The following is a 19,920-nucleotide window of genomic DNA, read 5'->3' as shown; positions in this document are numbered from 1 at the left end:
AGACCCTCTCTGATATCATTAATGGGGCCTTCACAGACGTGGAAGTTATAGGTAGAACTTTGAAGTGTTTCTGGATCTTTTATTTTTGTTTTCAGCATGGAAGAGAAACTAATGACGTTTCCTTGAGCCAACAAATTCCACTACAAAAATCAATTGTGTCTCCTTTGGACATTTAACACCACGCAGCTGGTTAACAGGGGTTAACTGAGGCTGTATTTTCGGAGGAGAGTTTGGCATGTTGCCTAAGATCCTCAGCAACTTCTACAGCTGCACCACCATGTGGATCAGCACCACTACTTTTATAGACCATAAATAACTCAAGAGTGGTGAACACTGTTAAATATCACCAGGGCTCCACTGACTTCTCTGCAAAGCACCACCACCACAGAGTCCTCAAGGACCCCACTCACTCCAGCACGGACTGTTCACACTTCCACCTTCAGGTTGCAGATACAGAAGCATGAACTTCTAGACTAAAGATTCCTTTCTTTCCCAATCCCATTAGACTCCAAAACTGAAAGGAGTTTACTATCATGAGTCTACCTATGTTATAGTTCTTGGTTGTTTTTCTTCTCTAGTTTGCATGAGTAATTGCATACCCATTGCTGAGTATTATATCAGTGCACAGCAAAATACTATATATTACTTTTTAAGATTTATATACTAAACCAGTAATGATGAAAAACAAACAATTTTACAACCAAATGAAGAATTCAGAATGTGCCAAGACTCACTCTGTGTGCATAAGCGCCCAAGTAAACCAATTACTGTTAGACATAAAATGCTTATAGAACTTAATTACAGAGAAAAGCTGATGCTGCAGTCTCATCACACCCTGTATTTCAGGATATTGCATTTATGAGTACATTTCTGAGTCGAGTTGAGGCAACGTGTGGTGTGCAAAGGTGTTTTCATTTCTGTTAATCTCACCCACACTATGGACTTCTTTGTGCAAATGAATAAATAAACGGGAAAACAACAGAATGTTATGAACCTGAGAAGAACGCTTAGAAAGTAATCCTCCAGAACTGGATATCTAGGAATGCATGTCACTGTCACATTACTCACTGGACTGGATATATTTAAATACAAAAGAATTATGCTCAGAATAAGAACCACATATCAGCCACACACACACACACAATACATACATATATATATATATATATATATATATATATATATATATATATATATATATACTACCATTCAAAAGTTGGGGTCACATCACTACTGAATCCCATGGCAAAGTGACCCCAAACTTTTGAACGGTAGTGTGTATATATATATATATATATATATATATATATATATATATATATATATATATATATATATATATATATTTATACATATATATATCTGCAAAAATCATTTGATGATAAATGAAAATAAGTTACAATGAAGTTGTCCTCAAAAGAGAGTGTGGTGGTGGTATGCCTAAAAAAAAAGGTTTAAAAAACAGAAAAAGAAAAAAAACCAAACCCTTGTCCTCCTTTCTGTGTGACAGGAGACAGACTGAGACAGAGGTTTACCAGAAATCTTTAGTATAAAACATTATCCAAAACCTTTCAGCACCAGAATGATGAAGATAGTTAATCTGACTGTAAACATTTATTTAGATGCGGTTTCGTAAATATTGCATTTTTGACATGGTCGTCTGGCTTTAAAACCAATGTCTGCTGTTTATTTCTGTGCAGCTGATTACCCTCACAGTGCCAAAGAAAGAGTCAGTAAACACTGATGCCATGACATGTTTGATTCTTTTGGCCTCTGCCAGCTGAAACCAGCACCATTTATTTGTTGATATTTTACTCAGATTTAGACACAGTAATTCCAATAGAATAACTAAAAGTTACTCTCTGATGTTTTAAATTAACTTAGAGACCTTGGATGTGCTCCCATACAATCCACTTTATCATTGGATCCTTACTCAGTCCCTGAATATCTGTTTGGGACTATAAATCACTCCCCACTAGCAGATATTTAAACACTTCAATCTTAGGTAAACAAATAAACAGGGCTCTCTTGTAAATGGGATTACATGTCTTAATGGGCCTGCTCACATAAATAAAGGTTAATATTAAATAATAATAAATAATGATTATACACCTGAATATCCAGATCTAACAGAATTTATTTGCACTTTGCTCTAATTTCCATTATAATCCATTAAAGTAGCTTTACAAGAAGTTATAGCTCAAGATAAGTTACACAGCTATAAAGGAAATACCTTCTAGAATAATCCAATAACATCAAACTACTCTTCAAAAATATACATGTTTTGTAGTGTAAAAAAAAAAAAAAAAAAAAAAATACAAGATGTTACAACTCTGCCACAGAATACAGCAACTTAAAATGCTTTAACCGTTGGCCTAAAAATAACATGTTTTAACCATCCATTTATCAGTTTATCTGTATGCTAACTTATCCATTCGTCTGTCTATCTGCGATAAACTAAGACTGGTTCTGTGTGTTCTGCTGACTTGACTTTGCCTAATAAGCATTTCATTCTTTTCAATGGACATTTTTATGACAATACCTTGATTTTACTGAAATCTTTCTACTTACTTGGCATTTTGGAGCACTAAAAAGGACCTGACATCCATACATTTTCTTTCTTTTCTTTTTTTTTTGCCATTTAAACTGACATTCAGACACACACACATACACACACACCCACTCATGGGATATGTCATTAGCACACACCCACTTCTAAAGTAAAATAAAGCTAAAATGTTTAATTGTCCAAGATTTATTTTTCCCAAGGAAGCAGAAGAACGGCATCAAAAGTGAACAATCTTTGACTTTAATAGAAATGAGATCTCTGTCAATCTGAACATCTAAGCCATGGTGATAAATCCTAGCATACAAAAAATAATAGAAAATCTGGCATCAAACTCAAATTGAAAATATTTATGTACATTTCAAAGTCTGGGTATCTCTTTAGCAATGTTATGCTCCTTAAAATACCGTAACTCTTTAACCGTTAAGCCATCAACATAATTCAAACAGACTTTAAACGCTGAGAAGCGGTGATACCTGATACCAGCTGAAAATGTGCCGCTGGTATACGGCAGGTTAACCAGCGTGATCTTGGACAAAGAAGGAGAAATGTCACCTTACATGATACAGCCTTGTGTTTGTGGTGTGATAAATGACTTCCTTTTTGTACATTGCTGCGGTTTTCCTCATTTTGTGAGACTGTTGCAGAGCTGAAACACAGAGCTGCCAGTAGCTGCACCCATTGGAAAACAGCAAGTGGACCAAACCACTTTAAGGAATAGGGGGGTCATAATCTTTCAACAATTATGAAACGAGTTTACGTTTATAGTTTGCACTGCTTGTGTTGTGCTATATTGAACACTACTATATTATTATTAAAATAATTATTTGTGTTTACAATGATTTTTGGTAGAGATAACTTTATGGCAGGGGGGCCCAGCCCCACAAACTATAATAATGCATGGGGATCATTCCAGCTGTGCTCCCTCTGGAAGATTTGCTCACAAATACCACATTAACTAGAAAATTTTACATTTATATTAATGGTGCCACTATGGCAATTAGTTCTGGCTCAGTGAACTGTGAATATAATCTAAAAGGGGCTCCTGTGTCACAGAGAGGGAGGAAGTTGGGTCAAACTTTCTACTAAATTTCAACACGTTTTATTAATTCAACCAAAACTTTTACAGCAGTTCTTATGGATCAATTAGAAAAAGCACTGATCTGATTTATTTGGGTATGAAGACTTATGGAAACATAAACATCCCTGCAGACAGGAAAACAATCTCCACATTCCTCCCTCTTTTTTTCTACACATTTCACTCACTTCACATCTCTGAATCAGACACAATGAATCAAAAAAGGCGGGGAGGGAGGAAAATTCCCTGCCAAGCTGAGCTTTGTACCTTGCAGGGAGGAAAAATGGCATCTCAGCAACGTGGAGTCCCGTGAGATAAAGGAAAATATCTCCATATTTACATGATACCCAGACAGAAGAAAATAAACAGGCCAGCGTAAACAAACGAGGGATAATCATCAATGCAACGTCAGAGGAGCGAGTATGTGTGTGAGCATAACCATGTATTGGATTTCTGTACGAGTTTGTGTCTTGGCAAAATGAGAGGAATGAATGTGTGTGTGCTTGAGAATGAAACAAAAGAGGAAGAATAAACAGATTCTTTTTTTTTTTCATATTGCACTGTGAAGCTTAGAAATATTTCAGAAACTATCATACTACGGTGCCACCCACATTGGCCACAGGTTTATTTTTGGCAACATGCACCAAGACTTCATGAAGCAAAGTTCAAAGACATCCCTATTTAAACATGCTGGTCTTCCGAACTTCCACTAACAGATGCTGTGGCTGATGTTTGCAGGTGTTATAATTACACAATCATCTTCTTTGTTTCTGAATTTCAGTTATACTGTCTGGCCCTACCAATTCAACCTATGAACCTTGTTGCAGATTCTTGTTGTTTAAATGTGTTTTATTTAACATTCCAGCAAGATTTTCCAACTCTTGTTGTAAAGTAAGCACCATAAAGTCCATTTTCTTTTGAAAATTGCATTTTTAAGGTTTTTTCCAATAAATTATCAAAACTAAAAATACTTGCAGCAGACTATTTTTGCCATATACACAGTTATCAAAACCATAATTTAAAAGCCACATCTTCCATGGATATTTTTAAAAATATTAATATACATTGATTTATGAAGAAATTACTGTACTGGGAGAGTACAGATTCACAGCTGAACCATGGGGATGGACCTAACAGCCATGTGGCGGTGCTGAACCTCACACAGGCTGCTTAAGCTGACTATGTACTGTGTTTGTGCATGCACGACAATGTGTGTGTGCGCAGATGTGAGCCAGATGCACCCATGTTTATGGTAATTGTTGTCTTTCATCTTGACAGAGCTGACAGAGTTCTAAAAGAGAAAGAGACAGACGGGGGAATAAACAGAAAAGAGAGAGTTGTGCAGACATGGAGGTGAAGTTAGTGAGGCAGCGGCCCACACAGCGAGTCAATTCAATAAGGAAGTAAAAATCCTTCCTGACCTGTTTAATGTGGTTACTGGTTGAGGACAATTCTCTTGATGATCAGTGCACATGTTCAGTTTGTGCTTATGCCACCAATTTGACTACAGCTGCAAAGTGACTATAATACAGTTGTTTTTAGGGTTAATCTGAACTGCTGGAACAGCGGCAACAGAACCTCAGACAGCTTCAAAAATCTACTTGGAATATGCATAGTATAAATGGCAGTTTTTCAGCCTGAGTAGTTTTCTTGGTACTCACATGTATTCTATTGGCTGTAATTCAACGACTTCACATCTGCCTCATTAGTTGCATGTAGCATGAAGGGGTGGTCAACCTAGCTCATTGTAGACCAGAGTGAGTGAAGTACAAATTTGCAAGAGTAAAAGTGGGAGAATGACATTCTTGGCCTGTACTGTTACCCTAACAATTCTGGTAGTAAGAAATGACATGGAAAAAGTAAAAAAAAAGAAAAGAAAAGTTTAAAATGAAGGTCCTGAAACTGTTGCCTTTACTGTGCAATGTCTGCGTGTGTGATGAACATGGTCTTGAATGTTGAAAACAGGTCTTATGTTTGCTCTGTTTTTGGCTATCCCAATGGTTTACATTATAAACAATCTTCTGACTGGGACGCGACCTTTTGTTTGGCTGCCTGACGAGACCAGAGATCAACTAAATCACTCCTACACATCCTCAATAATAAGCTGTGAGTTTGAAATAATTCTCTACTACTCAAATAAAAACTGAAAACATGCTGCTACATATCACATTTCACTCATGTTGTCCTTCCTTTTCAGTTAATTTAACTACAATATTAGTAGTGAAGAAACCTAGCAATGTTCTCCAGCTGGTTGGAGCTCTGGGATCTGAGGAAGACTTCCTCCACCGTGCCGATGGTGCTGCATTTCAGGGAGTTGCTTATCTGAATGCATACCGCAGTACCATTTAAAGAGCTATGATGACTTTTACACTTATAGCTCTGAAAATGGCGCTGCAGTCTGCAACAAACAGTTTAAATTGCAGGTTTATGACATTCAGCACATTCACAGGGGGTGTATGTACTCTTAATCTGTACATCTCTTCACTTTCGGTGATTTGTCCATTACATATTTACATCAAGTTTGATAGACATGATCAAGTTTCAAGTCTGTCCAGAATACCTAGAATGGTAAAGCATCTCATTTTTCTATTTCTACACACCTACACTTACATCTACACTCAATGGCCATCTCATTAGGTTCACCCCTTCAGTTGTTAACACAAATATCTAATCAGCCAATAACATGGCAACAGCTGGAGGAGCCAACTCTTCTAAGGGAGCTGAATCTTTACAAAAGAATTGGACTTCCTGTCAATATGACGAATAAAGCAAGTTGCTACATTTCCCATCTATACAACCTCACGACGCATCACTGACTTTAATGTGTGTGTTGTTGTTTATGAACAAAGTGCAACTTGAATGAGAAGAGAAGTTTTAAATGAAGGAAGACGTATAGAAGGAAAAACAAAAATGTGGTGGCTGAACAATGTAAATAACAAAGCTGGTTAGTAAATGGTTAATAAGTTACTTTGTTGGTGGTTATTTCTCTTTATCTGAAGTAAAGGTAGTTGAGTCAGATTAAGGAGACAACATTGACCTATAGAGGCTTCTGAGAGTGTGGAATTCAGAGGGTTTCCAGGTTAATAAAACTAAGTGTGCAAGTCTTAGTACTGACCCAAATACACTACAGCAAAAACATATCTGCAAAGAGGAATCTTTAGTCAAAGCTGTCTGAAAGTAAAGAGCATGATGGTTGTTATTTTATCCTCACATTTCTGCTGTTTTTGTCTCTTACAACATAAAAAAGTCAGGCTGACAGAATATATTTTACTAAAGGGTAAACAACAGTTTTTTTTCTTTCCTTTGGTTCTATGACTGGGCAAACAACAAGCACAGTTATGTCTTTGCTTCTAAAAATGTTTCTAAATATCCAGTCTTTATTATAACCCATACAGTTTATTAGTTTATGAACAGAATTCAGAGCAGTACAACAGTGTATCATCTGCAGATGCTCATGATTATTTAGGACTTTACCAAATGGCAGCATGCAACAGTCTGAGGTAATTGGCCAAGAACTAAACTCTGGGTAACTTAAGAAATAACTTTTCTCTCCATTCACTCAAAATGACCCATGGAAACATGAAATAAACAGCATGATGTAAACATAAAAAAAACATTTCAACATGAAACCATTAACCACAACTAGAACAATGACCAGCGGTAGAATATGGATAGACAGAACAATAACCAGCTGGATCGCAACACAATTATCTCCACATCCACGGGAAAGACACATTTAACACAACATGGAAGAACCGTTTCCAGTCAGTGGAAATAATAAAGATGAAATGAGAGATGCACGCAGAGTCAAGAAAGAAAATGGTAATAGAAAATAAGTATTTTGATATTTATTACTGAAGATAAACACATACATATTCATGCACACAGTCTATAAAAATAAAATATAAAAAAATGAGCCAATAAAGTGTAGGTTGGTGATTTTATCACTATTATTTATCTCTTCACAAACTGCCAGGATCACAGAATAACACATTCACTTGTAAATATAACTGTATGGATTTCCCAGCTACATGCCTCACTTCTTTAATTATGATAACATTCATCTATTCTGTGTCTATCGAAATGTCCTGGTTGGAGATCTCCACATGTTCTCACTTCACCTCAAAGATATCTGAAAGTCAGCATTGACAAATATCTAAAGCACTTCAATTTACTTCATTGTGGAAGAGCTTAAATGTTCGATGCTCTTGGAAATTCTTCTGAAGAGTCTGACTGTATATCCACTATGTTATTCCATCAGTATACAGCTTGTGGATGTGAAGCTAGTAACCTATCAGTCAGTCAGTAGACTGTTTTTACTTTTGACTTAGTTCACTCTTCCACCTGTCAATATTCCACTCCAACGTTCCTCCATCTTGACCAGAATTCAGAGATACTATGACAATTATTAGGCCTAGATAAAGGGAACTGAAAAATGCTTCCAATATCTGCTTTGGTTTTCCAGCAACAACACTCCTGTGTAGCTGCCTTATCACATAAGACACTTATGCAGACAACTCTGCATATCACAACAGGTCCGGATGACATTGAATTAATATATACCAAAATGTGTTTTAAGACAAAAAAATGCAAAGGGCAAAACAACGTCAAACTGTACTGAGCAAGTGGTTTAACGAGATATGCAAACCTTCTTAATAACAGCAGTGAGGCTTACTGCAGACTTAGAAAGATCTGGGGCACCTAGTGAAAAGACTTTATGCACAACAGCTGCATAAAAAAGATAATTCTTACACAGTGCTGCACACAGTATTAACCTGAGGTCAACCCTATAGAGATACCTACACTCTCATATGGCCACTCATTAATCAGAACATTTGTAAGACACACCAATAGCTGATAAGAGAAACATTACAAAAAAAATAAATAAAAAATCAACAAAGTCACTTTTTTTTTTACTTTTTTGCATTTTCTTCAAAGCTGTAAAAGACAACCTCCAAAAGGTAGTACTGGGAAACCTATTCTTTCTACTTTTTCCCTTTATTGTTCTCTGTAATTGTTCAGAGAATGGAACCATTAGAAGTCATAATAAAACACCACAATCTCATCGTAAAAAATATGCATTGGGCTTAATTTAATACAGCAATACTTGTGTTACTGTGAGAGGCAGCAGACTCACTGGACAGAGCCTTGAGATGCCTTAGAAATACAGCAGCTAGACAGGCACTGGTCTGGTGTTGCAGAACCAGAGCAGCAGCTTGGAGGCAGAGGAGCAGCCACTGGAAAAAGAGGAGGAGAAAAAAGAGGAGGGACAAAGGAGGTGAAGAAGGGAAGTATAAAAAACAAACAACAAAAGCACAAAAAAGGCAATAAATGTGTGAAGTGAAGCCAATTAAAGGTAAGACGAGGAAAGGAAATGAAAAGTGAATAAAAAAAGATGAACAAGGGAAGGAAAAAATGACAAGGAGCATAAAATGAGAATGGGGTTAGGAAAAAACAATGAAAAGTAATGATGTACAGAAAGTAAATTATATTAGAAAGATAAACAAAGACATAAACAAAAATAAAGCAAAAAAATAAATAAAGGAAAAAATGAAGGAATATAGGAGGGTTTTAAAAAAAAGAAAGAGCGGGAGGGAGGGAGGAAAGGAGAAAGGAAAAACAAGGTTAGTTTACACTGAGACGACTCAGACATTAGGAAAGATTTCTGATTGTGTCATAGCTCGCTTACAATATCTGCATTACAAAAATAGAAAAAATAAAATATAAAACACATCCGTGCACAAGATAGTCCAGCATCTGACAGGCTGTTTACACTGAGAGCAAGTCAGCCATCATGGCTTTACAGTGGGAAATAAAAACCTTACTTTGATTATCGCATTACGAACATCCCCAGAACTGCTTTTATTAATTTAATACATTTCATCCCTACTGACTCTCATCTCTGCATTCATACTGAGCAAATTTGACTACTGTCATCAAAGTGTTTATTCTATCAACCAAGCAAATGATAGAATGCAAACATAGACATTTGAAAATATCACTTGAATATTAAAGTCCTTCAAAGGCTACCTGTTCTGTACAGAATCAGCTTTAAAATCCCACTAATAGTCCATAAAACATTTTAATTAGAAATTGGAATTACTGTTGAATTTTGAAGTCAACTATCAGGCCAATCAAAGTCAATTAGTCATGACAGCATCAATAATTTCTGGTGGGTGCATTTCGAGTCTTTGAGTAGTAATGGGAAGAACTGCTGCATTTTAAAGTGTTGAAATAAAATAAAAATCATGCTGTTGTCTCTGTTGCAGAGGAGGTACAAGCTATCAGCAGCAAACTGTAACACACCTGCCTGAGAATGTGTCAGAGTCACGTTGTGCAGTAATAAGTTAGCTTCAGGTTAAAGTCAAGAAAAAAAATGCACATTTTGACAGGTGAGGTCCAAACCCGATCTTTTCATCCCTATGAATACGATTAATATTCTAAATTTTTTATTCCAGAGCAAGTTACTCCAAGGAAAAACGCTGTAAAACTCTTTATGGTAAAAATATTTTGTACGTGTGCAATGTATTACATGTTTCCATTACAAACTGTTAGAATTTGTCTTGGGATTGGCCACTGTTGAGAACAAGAGGGCTAACTGCCATAAACCCAGACTGCTCTTTAAACTGCAACACTAAAGACTGATTTATACAGTGAATATAGCTACTTAGCTGGAAGTCATTAAAAAGTAGAGGAGCATGAACAAAACTGACAGAAAAAAAGTTTTCAAACAAGTATGAACTGGAATCAAAAACAACTCGGTTTTGATACATGCTGTGTTTTTATTTGTTTCTTTTTCCTTTTTCTAAAGTCCACCATCACTTTCTCAAGGCACACACACAAATGCACACACACCATGTCCACATCAAAACACTCAGCCAGTGACATTCTGGTAATTTTAAACATCTTTTCTGCAACAGACATTTAATGAGCTCGACCTAAATCCTTCTTTGCTTTTGCAGGGGTTGTGAAGCAGGCATGTGGGCACAACGTTCCCAGAGATTCCAAAGAAATCCCTATAAGATGTGAACAGGAGCTGAAACACCGAAAAACCTGTTAGAGGTTTGAGAGAAAACCAGGCCAAAAATATTAAAGATAGAGGGGCCACGAGTTCAGAGAGGCTAAATGAGAAACCAGCGTGAGATATTAGGGGGATTTCTTTCCCATCATGCTGATACATGTGAGTCTAAAGGAATTGCTTTTCCTATAAGCTCTCAGCATCTCAGATCCTGCCAAATTTCTTTGTTGCAGGTAGAAAAAAAATAAGGGTTATATGAAACTCAGCTAGGGTTACAACTAATGACTGTTCATCGACTATTAAAAGTCGACTAACCGGATTATGTATCTCATAATTATTAAATGGCTCTTATTTCACTTTCAGCTTTTAAATCTTCCGTGTGAGTGTTATGTAAATCTGACGTGCCAACAAGCATTGCAACTGCTTTACAAATCTCACATGTATTTAATTTATTTTGTAAATTTAATTTGAAGTTCTCCCAGACTTTTGGCATCCTCTGCTGCCGTTTTGTTCCCTGGTCCACTGCCATATTTTCCCCTGGCGGACATTGTTGCGCATGTGCAACTCTCAGCAGAGATAGTTAATAAGACCATGTCTCACTCTTTAGGTTTTTTTTTTGTTTTGTTTTGTTTTTTGCTGACAATAGTGGATGGTTAAATTAGTTGTCAACCATTTTTATTGTCAACTATTGTCAACAATGTTGACTAATTGTTGCAGCCCTAAACTCAACATCTATGTTGAGGCTCTAGGTTTATAATTAATATTAAATGAAGGCAGAGTAGCTGGCATCCTTCCTTTTTGTCATTTTTGGTGCATTGCTGCAACACACTTGACTTGATGAATGGGTAATTAGAAGACTTGTGCAGAGCTTGACATCCAGCAAGTCAACAAGTCTGAGTTTGTTGCAGCAGGAAAATTTAAAGCCTGCAGAACACCAGCCTTCGAGGACACAAGATTGAGCATCACATTCTGAACTTTCTCCATATTTTACCACTAGCATCTCCAATAACAGCGCTGCTCTCTGCATCCATGTTAAGAAGTCCGGCAGTGAAAAAGTTCCCCTCTCAAACAGTTTCCCTCTGCACCATGCTACTAACTTTGTTTACACTTGGACCATGGATGGTAACAGCTGGCTAGAATTCTGTTACCTGATGCCTAGAAACATGGTAATACTTCAAAGAACAATTTGTCAGTAAAGATAAATAAATTTGAATTTATAAAAAGAGATTACTATAACCATGTTTTATTTTAGTGAAACTTATGTTTCAAAGCCTGTAGGTCAGCAGTGAATGTTTTTATGCAACTCTTTCACTTATTAACATGATAGTACTAGTCATCTGTAATATGCAGGTCAGAAATCAGATAAGCAATGCTTGTAAAAACATTGAAGTTAACAGCCTATACTATTCTAGACTAGACCATTGTTAAATACTGAGTTTTACCAAAAATTATTTGGTAGGTTTTGATCATGTTGGTAGCAAATGTAGTGGTTAGTTTCCTACAGTGTCTTCATGCAGAGGCTGTTTTCAGACACCTACCCTATGCAGTTTTGGGCTTTTGGGGTCTGCGCTCCAGTACAACTGATTCAAATAAAATGAAGCTCTCTCCTGCAGCTTGCACAAGCATGTCTAATTATGCTTGTTTTAGGCCTAGATGTGCGTTTTCTCATTCATAAACACTATCAGTGGTTGAGATAATCTCTAAAGTCTAAAGGACTCCTAACTATCATTCAATTCATTTCTATTTCCTTTACTAGTTCCTTTTTACAGCACAAAAACAGGGAATTAACTCAATATTCAATGTCTTACTAGTTATAATCATAAAGATGGCTGTACTGTAATGCAACATCACTAAAATATCACTTTCCTCCAGTAACATCCTTCAAATCTTAACACTATAGTTTGTATCAGTAATTGTCGTTTGAACCTAGTGAAACTAGTTGCTGTGGCAATGCCAAACCTAACATGTTACCAGCATGGTTGGATTTTCTCTGGCACTTTTTAAGTATGCAAAGAAAAAAAAAAAAAAAAACACTGGTTGATGGGCTTGTCCTTGCCAAAGTTTGGGTCTGTATTGGCCTAGGTTTAACTGTTTTATCTAATATCCCATATCCCTACTTTAAGTTTGAGAAGGGAAATATATATATATATATATATATATATATATATATATATATATATATTCCCAAATTTCCCTGAGGGCTCCGAAGGGATTAATAAAGTATTTCTATTCTATATACATATATATATATATATATATATATATATATATACACATTAGTGCTGGGCAACGATTAAAATTTTTAATCGCAATTAATCGCATGACATGTTGCGAATAATCGCGATTAATCACATTGTTACACGCAAAATGTCTCCTGATGTAGTGTTTGGTTTACTAACACTGCATCAGGGGTCTCCAACCTGCAACTCTGGAGCTGCAAGTGTCTCTCTGGACCTTCCACAATGCCTCTAAATATGTGGCTAAAATATATTTTTTTAAATCTATCTTGTCTTTAGGTTGGAAACCAGGGACCTTTTCTTTTTTGTTTTTTTCAAGTTGTATGTTTTTCTTTATTTTAAAACCTAAAACTGGAATTAAAATGTGGTTCTTCAAAAAAAACAAATATCCTAAGGTGGCTCTTTATTAAAAATATATATTAAGTTGCTTTTGAAAAGGTCTTGTAACATTTGCAGCTCTAAAGGAGTTTTATTTAGCTGGCTGAGGGAAAAGTGGCTCTTTGGATTGGAAAGGCTGCATCTGCCATCAGGTGAACAGACAGAAAGCAGGATTAGAATCTCACAGCTTCTAGATGGTGAGGAAAGAGAAATATTCATGCACAATAACTTCTATCCATACACTTTCAGTGCGTCATTGTCAAGATTTCTGGCCTATAAATTCTCTAATCTTTCATTCTTAGCTTGACTAAAAGCTCACATCTCACAGATTCCACAGCTGGAAGTTTCATCTCGCTATGACCAAGACTCACCGAAGCAGAGGCAGAAGAAGGCCGATTTAAGCTTTACGCTTGTAAAAGTCAGAAAACATGTCTTACCTTTGCTGTCTTGCATAAATTAAAACTGCATTTATTTATAAAAAATTAAATAAATAAATAAAAAGTTTCTCATTGTCTTTTAGGAGCAGTTTCCTGTCCAAAAATCACAATGTTCTACCATCTGCATGGGTTTAGACAGACAAAGAGAAAAGTATGTTCTTCTTCTTCTTTCTTAAGTTCCAGACAGAAAATGTCTCTTCATTTTAATAAACCCGCTTTCTCCTGAATACATCAGATGCACTGCTGCAGCTGGGAAGGGAGACATGGACGCCATGTTTCTGTGGTCAAAGCCAGCGGCCAGCAAAAAAAAACAAAAAAAAAACAAAACAAACCAAAAAAAAAAAACCTTAATGTGCAATTAAAAAAATTAACGGCGTTAATTAATCATTGCTTTAACGCGCGATTACGGCACGATCAACATGCCCAGCCCTATATATGTATATATATATATATACATATATATATATACATGTGTTAATGCAACGATTAATTAACGCCGTTAATTTTCTTTCTTCGAGGTTGGCTGCTGTTGTGAGCATGAGGGCAGATTGCCATAAATTAGGACTGCTCTTTAATCTGCAAGACTGTTTATACACTGAATATACTCTGTAGGAAAGTTGCATGATAACATAAGGTACACATCAGTCATTTAGAAAGTAGAATCTGTTTCTAGGTCACTGAGTAAGTGGTATATTTGCTACCACACTTTTATGGATGTGTGTGACGTGTTAGCAGCAGTTAGTTGTTTCGAGCTTGTGGCTGAATACAGCTGACAGCATCTTTATGGAATTTAACCCAACAGCTTGTAGGAAACACATCCTGTTAGGATTTTCTGTTTGATTTAGTCAATCTGTTCTTACAAACACTAACACACGCATGCACTGACACACACAATGATGCAGATGTAAAAATGTAATGCAGAAAGAAATACACTCATTTCATCTCTTCCCTTCCTCCAGAGAGAAAATACTTTTTATATCCTTCTGTGCATGCCCCAATCCATTGATACACACACTGACAAACTCAAAGCTGAGATGGTGTACAGTGCTAGATAAGATCTATTATGCCGTAAACACAAACACTATGCAGTCTGTAAACGCTTTTGGAAATATGCTGTCAAATATGAATACATTATGAGGGAAGAAATAAAGTATGCAGGCAGGGGATGGAAATAATGTGAAGACACTAAAAATGGCTTAACAGAAAGCAGCAAGGAAAATGTGAAGGAAGAATAAAGTACACATTAAAAAGACATAAATATGAAAAAGACACAAACGAGAGAAGAAGGCGATATAAAACTTCAAACTTCTCCTCCCTACATAAACCTCTGTAACACCAGCTGACTCAATCCTTTATCCCCGTCATTACAACAACCCCCTGCAGAAAAGCTGTTAACATAAACTCATGTTGTTTGGTGGCATTTCCTGAAATGAGTGTGTCTTTGGCTTTATAGAGAAATCTAACCATGGGTTCAGCTTCATCTCAGTCTTATGGTAAACTGAAAAAAATAGATGAAACAAGCCTAATTTAATCAGGCAGATGGGCACCCAGCACTACTTTTAAGGTAATCTATTTTCAGTTGCAGGGTGCAAATGATGATGATCTCTTCTGTCATAATGTGGCAATGTTAATGTTTTCAGCTTTGCAATCCTGAAAGTCTAACATATGTTGCAACAAAATCCCAGTTTAAAACATTTTATAGTCACCACTGTTCTTATACTACTATTTAATAGTCACACTATTCTAAAATTCTCCCACCCAAAAAAGGAAGGATGAGACGTTTTAAGTACTTCTTAAGGGTTTTAATTACTCTTTACGGTTGGATTACAATGTTATAGATTACAAGTTTATAATTTAAAATTATAACTAATTTAACAGACTCTGTGACAGCAAAGTATGTTCTGGGATTACACATGCTGATCGTCATTGATCTCAGTTCTCGTCATCCGAGCCGACCCAAGGCATTAGCAAAGTAAACAGCTGCTTAGAGCCCCCACACAACCAGAGGGCTCGAAAAAGCACGATATAAAAAAAGACAAGATATTATCAGATATTCTTACATAAGATACATATAGAAAATTGATAAATAACGACAAAAAACATGCAAATATGTAATTGAATAATTTAAATTAAAACCATGAGATTTTCATGGTTGGCGTGCAAATAATAATAATTGCTGCTGCCTCTGTCTGTGGTGCATGCACAGTTAACCTTTTTACTCTAAATGTGTCTCGTCTACTGATATTTTCATTTACCTTCAAATACAAGATCAACAACAGAATGATTTGAGCCAATTACAAAAAATGCACATGAATGGGAGTGTTACATTACATCACATTACAGTGTATGAAATAATCAAGCTGTAGTAAAGGTTATGCCCTGGTGGGGGTGGGTGGGTGGGTGGGGTGTGCTAATTGGCTTAGGCTGGCCCTGCTCACCATAAATTACAGTTCAAATGTCAAACATTTCACAATATGACAAGTTTTTTTTTATAAAAACGCAAGCAAATAATGTGTTAATGTGGCCATCTTTGGATAAGGAAACAATGTGTAAACAGCAAATCAGAAAAAAGGATGATTTACGGGATTAAATCCTTCTTCATGTTTGGATTGAGACGTGGTGACAATCTACTGTTATTAAACACTTTTGATGACATTGTGATTTATATCTATACATTTGAAGATGATATTATTAGATCAATAAACTATTTAAATTATAACATTATATGGTCCATTTTTTCTTTTCCTGGGGGACAAAAATATTACTTTATGATCATGTAATAATGTGCAATTGTGTGTGTTGGCTTTAGTTGTTCAGCTGACCTCCTAAAGTTTTAATATTAGCCTTGGAAGAGAGCAAATCTTAAGACAGGATAACCCACCATGGAGACATATTTTCTCTCCCACACACAGAACCATAGTATGAATCTGTCATATTACGTATACATGTATTTTATGGATATTTATCATTGTGTGTTTGAATCTGATGTTTTATCAGAACTCTCCTTCTGTCTCCTGCACACAAGGCAAACAGAGGGCAGCAGGAGGCTTTGTGGCAGCTGAATATTTTAAGCCAAAGTTGATATTCCCAGCTGGAAGCAACTCAGTGAATAATGAAGAGAAGCTGCCATTTGTCCTGCCAGGGAAAATTTAATCTGCTAGCTGCAATAACATTCTCACATCTCTGAAACCCCTCGGACTGTCGGATGCTTCAGCTGCAGGACAAAAAAAAGGGGGGGGGGGGGGGGATAATCGAAGACTAAACTTAACCGCATTTCAGGAAGTTGTTATTTTTTCTTCTTCTTCCTTCTTCTTTTTGTTGACAGCATTTCAGATCAGAATGCTTTACCAGCTCCTTTGTCAGAGATTGTCACAATGCAACATGCTCACACAAGTCCAGCATTTAGTTATAAGAACGTTATTTTATTTTTGCACAAATAAAAAAAGCTGCATCATATCATGTGTATTTTGCATCATATCATGTGTATTTTTTAAAAAGCTGCTCTTGTAGCTCTAATTACATTTTAGTAAAGAGCGCAGCTAGCTGCATTAGTGGTGGCACAATTGTTGCAATCATATTGTGTCTTATATTGACAGATGTGGCGAATAAATTGGGACCAGTTTTGGCTCAAGTGGCAGAGCGGGTTGTCCAAGAAGAAGGTTGGCAGTTCGATTACCATTCCCCCAGTTGATCTGTCGTTGTGTCCTTGGGCAGGACACTCCGTACATACACGACATTATGAATGTCAAAAAAGTTTTATTTTACTTAATTGGTAAAATAAACAAGTCTTCAAAAAACTGGTGTGCGTCATTCAACAATTTCACATTTCAAAATTTATCTAATTAACAGGAGCATGACTTCAGATAAATGATATCCATTCATCTGTGTAGTTTCATCTCCACTTTATTAGCTGTAATTTAATTCAGTTTCAAAAGGTTAATTAGCATGAATGTTCTTTTGTCCCAACTTCAGGAGTTTCTTTAAAGAGAAAGTCATTAATCACATCTACGCTGTGTGATTTGAAATTAAATCTATTTACACACTTTTTCTAGATTGGTGTTTGATATATTGATTCAGTAATCTGAAGCCGAAACACTGAATAAACACAAAAATAATTTCATCAAGTCTTGGATAAATGCTTAAAACAGCTCTTAATAAAAAATAAGTTTTAAAAATGTTTTTGCAATCTAGCTGCTTGAACAATAATACAAACAGAAAAAAAAAGAAAGTTTCAGTCGCGATGTTACAAACTTAAAATAACATTTTTGTGGTAGGAAACTTTCTACAGAAGAAAAACTTTTTCAGATTATTCATAAAGATTCCTGAAAGTAGACAGTGAACAAAACTAATTAACCATCTCAAAGACTTTTTCTGTTTTATTGTCAGAAAATTAAACAAGAACACAGAAAAAACTGAAAAACAGGATAAAATATTTTGGTGTTCTCTGAATCAAATACGCCTTTTTATGTTTTACTTTTCTAGCATTCCTCCCCCACAGGAACCCAATTTTCCAATCAGTGATGAGCTCATCATATGTTAATTAGTCTGACACATTTGAATGAAGATATGGAAAGTTTCTCTGTATTATGCTTAACTGCATCAATCAAATCTATTTGTCCCATAAAAATAATCAGTCTGTCATAAGAAGAGACAATCTTTTTAGATTAGCTTGTTTCCTGGTTAATTGATTCCATTTCAAACACCAATTAAGTTTTAATTGGAGGCATAGTGTGTTAGTGTTTATAGATGTGTGTATGTTGGTGGATTGTGTATTTACAGGGATCTAAAGAGACAGAGATGAACTTGTTCTTGTCATAAAACAAATTTAAATCAGAGAAAACAACAACAATGTACTTAAGAATTTTTTTTTTAATTCAATGTTTAAAAGTACTGTGACAACGTGTTTCTGTGTGTGTTTCTGTGTGTGTAGTTGGTTTATGGAGCAATCTGGATAAAGTTTTGTATTTTCCTGATTTAATCTAAAACAGTAGATGAGAGCAGATGTACAAAACTACACAATGAGATGTTACAACTAAATAATGGTGACACAAGACCCAAGTGTAACTGACAAAAACAAGAAGTCCCTAAAAGTATTAATTTATTAATTTTTCATACCGCTCTGTCAAATTTAGGGTTGCGGGGAAGCTGGAGCCTTTACCAGCTATTAGCAGGTGAAAGGCAGGGTACGCCCTGGACAGGCTGCCAGTCCATCACAGTCATTTATTCTTAAGAAATAAACCCGACTTCTTTGGTTTAAGTGTTGAGTTTTCTGAAGGAAAAGAAAAAAATGTGAAAATATGGATTTGGTTTTGAAACATTAGCTCATCTTAAAGGTCCCATATTATACTTTTTTCAACTATTTCATATGAGAGTCAGAGGTCCAACACCACTGTTTTCAAAGTGTATTATCCCTAATCCAGCCTTGGGCCTTAATTTCAGCTATTCCAACAGTAGCTCTAGTGAGCTGTAATGATAACGGGCTGTTTCTGAACTTTTAAATGTTCATGAATAGTGCCTGTCCCACCCACTCCAAACCCCTCTGTGGGAAAGGTTCTGGCTTTCGCTGGCACCCGCTCTGTGATTTTAAAGGGCAGGCTCAGCTAGCCAGGGGGGGCGTGGCTCAATGGCAGTATCCACTACTGGGGCCAGTGGTTATTTCCCTTCGTGAGGTCACAAAGGGAAAGATCTCAGACTCACCCGTTTGAGCACACATTCACAAAAAATTGGAGCAAGCAACTGAGAGAGGAGACAGAATTTTCTCATTTTTGGGCCTCATGCACAGGCTATGAGGACACACATAGCTTTTTAGAGAATGGGTTTTGCATAATATGGGACCTTTAAAGTTTGGATTAAACTGTATGATTTTCTGTATATTTCTTCATTAATCAAATCTGCCCTTTTCTTTAACAAACTTTGAACAAATGTTGATTAAAAAACCAAAAAAACAAAACAAAACAACAGAAACACACAAAAAATGGCCCTCCACGCAAACACACACATGCACAACATAGGCAGACAGTTTTTTTCATTCACAGTTGCTTTCTTCAACATGTTGGACAAGGTCAACAAATAGCTGTTGTTTTGTTTCGGCCTCACAGGATCACATGACCTGAGAACCTACAGTCATTACAACCACCACGGAAATGAACTGCTCTCAGTTGCTGCCATGGAAACAACTGTATTAATGCACTGACATAATTTATATA

The 19,920-nt window shown here is 36.1% G+C and overlaps 1 protein-coding gene across 4 annotated transcripts in view; it reads right to left on the bottom strand.

The window, feature by feature from the left end:
* htr4 (5-hydroxytryptamine receptor 4) overlaps window positions 1-19,920 on the bottom strand; it is a 259,262-nt gene that overhangs the window by 32,037 nt on the left and 207,305 nt on the right. Inside the window, exon 7 of one of the 4 annotated variants that reach the window (XM_041990014.1) lies at window positions 8,782-8,881. The exons of the other annotated variants lie outside the window; for them this stretch is intronic. Within the exon in view, the coding sequence (XP_041845948.1) occupies window positions 8,818-8,881 (64 nt within the window). The 3' untranslated portion in view covers window positions 8,782-8,817. The remainder of the gene's footprint in view (window positions 1-8,781; window positions 8,882-19,920) is intronic. 4 annotated transcript variants of the gene reach the window in all.

Source organism: Melanotaenia boesemani, chromosome 7 (genome assembly GCF_017639745.1).
Source record: "Melanotaenia boesemani isolate fMelBoe1 chromosome 7, fMelBoe1.pri, whole genome shotgun sequence".
In the NCBI taxonomy this organism is placed as follows: domain Eukaryota; kingdom Metazoa; phylum Chordata; class Actinopteri; order Atheriniformes; family Melanotaeniidae; genus Melanotaenia; species Melanotaenia boesemani.
This window is presented reverse-complemented; position numbering and strand designations above follow the sequence as displayed.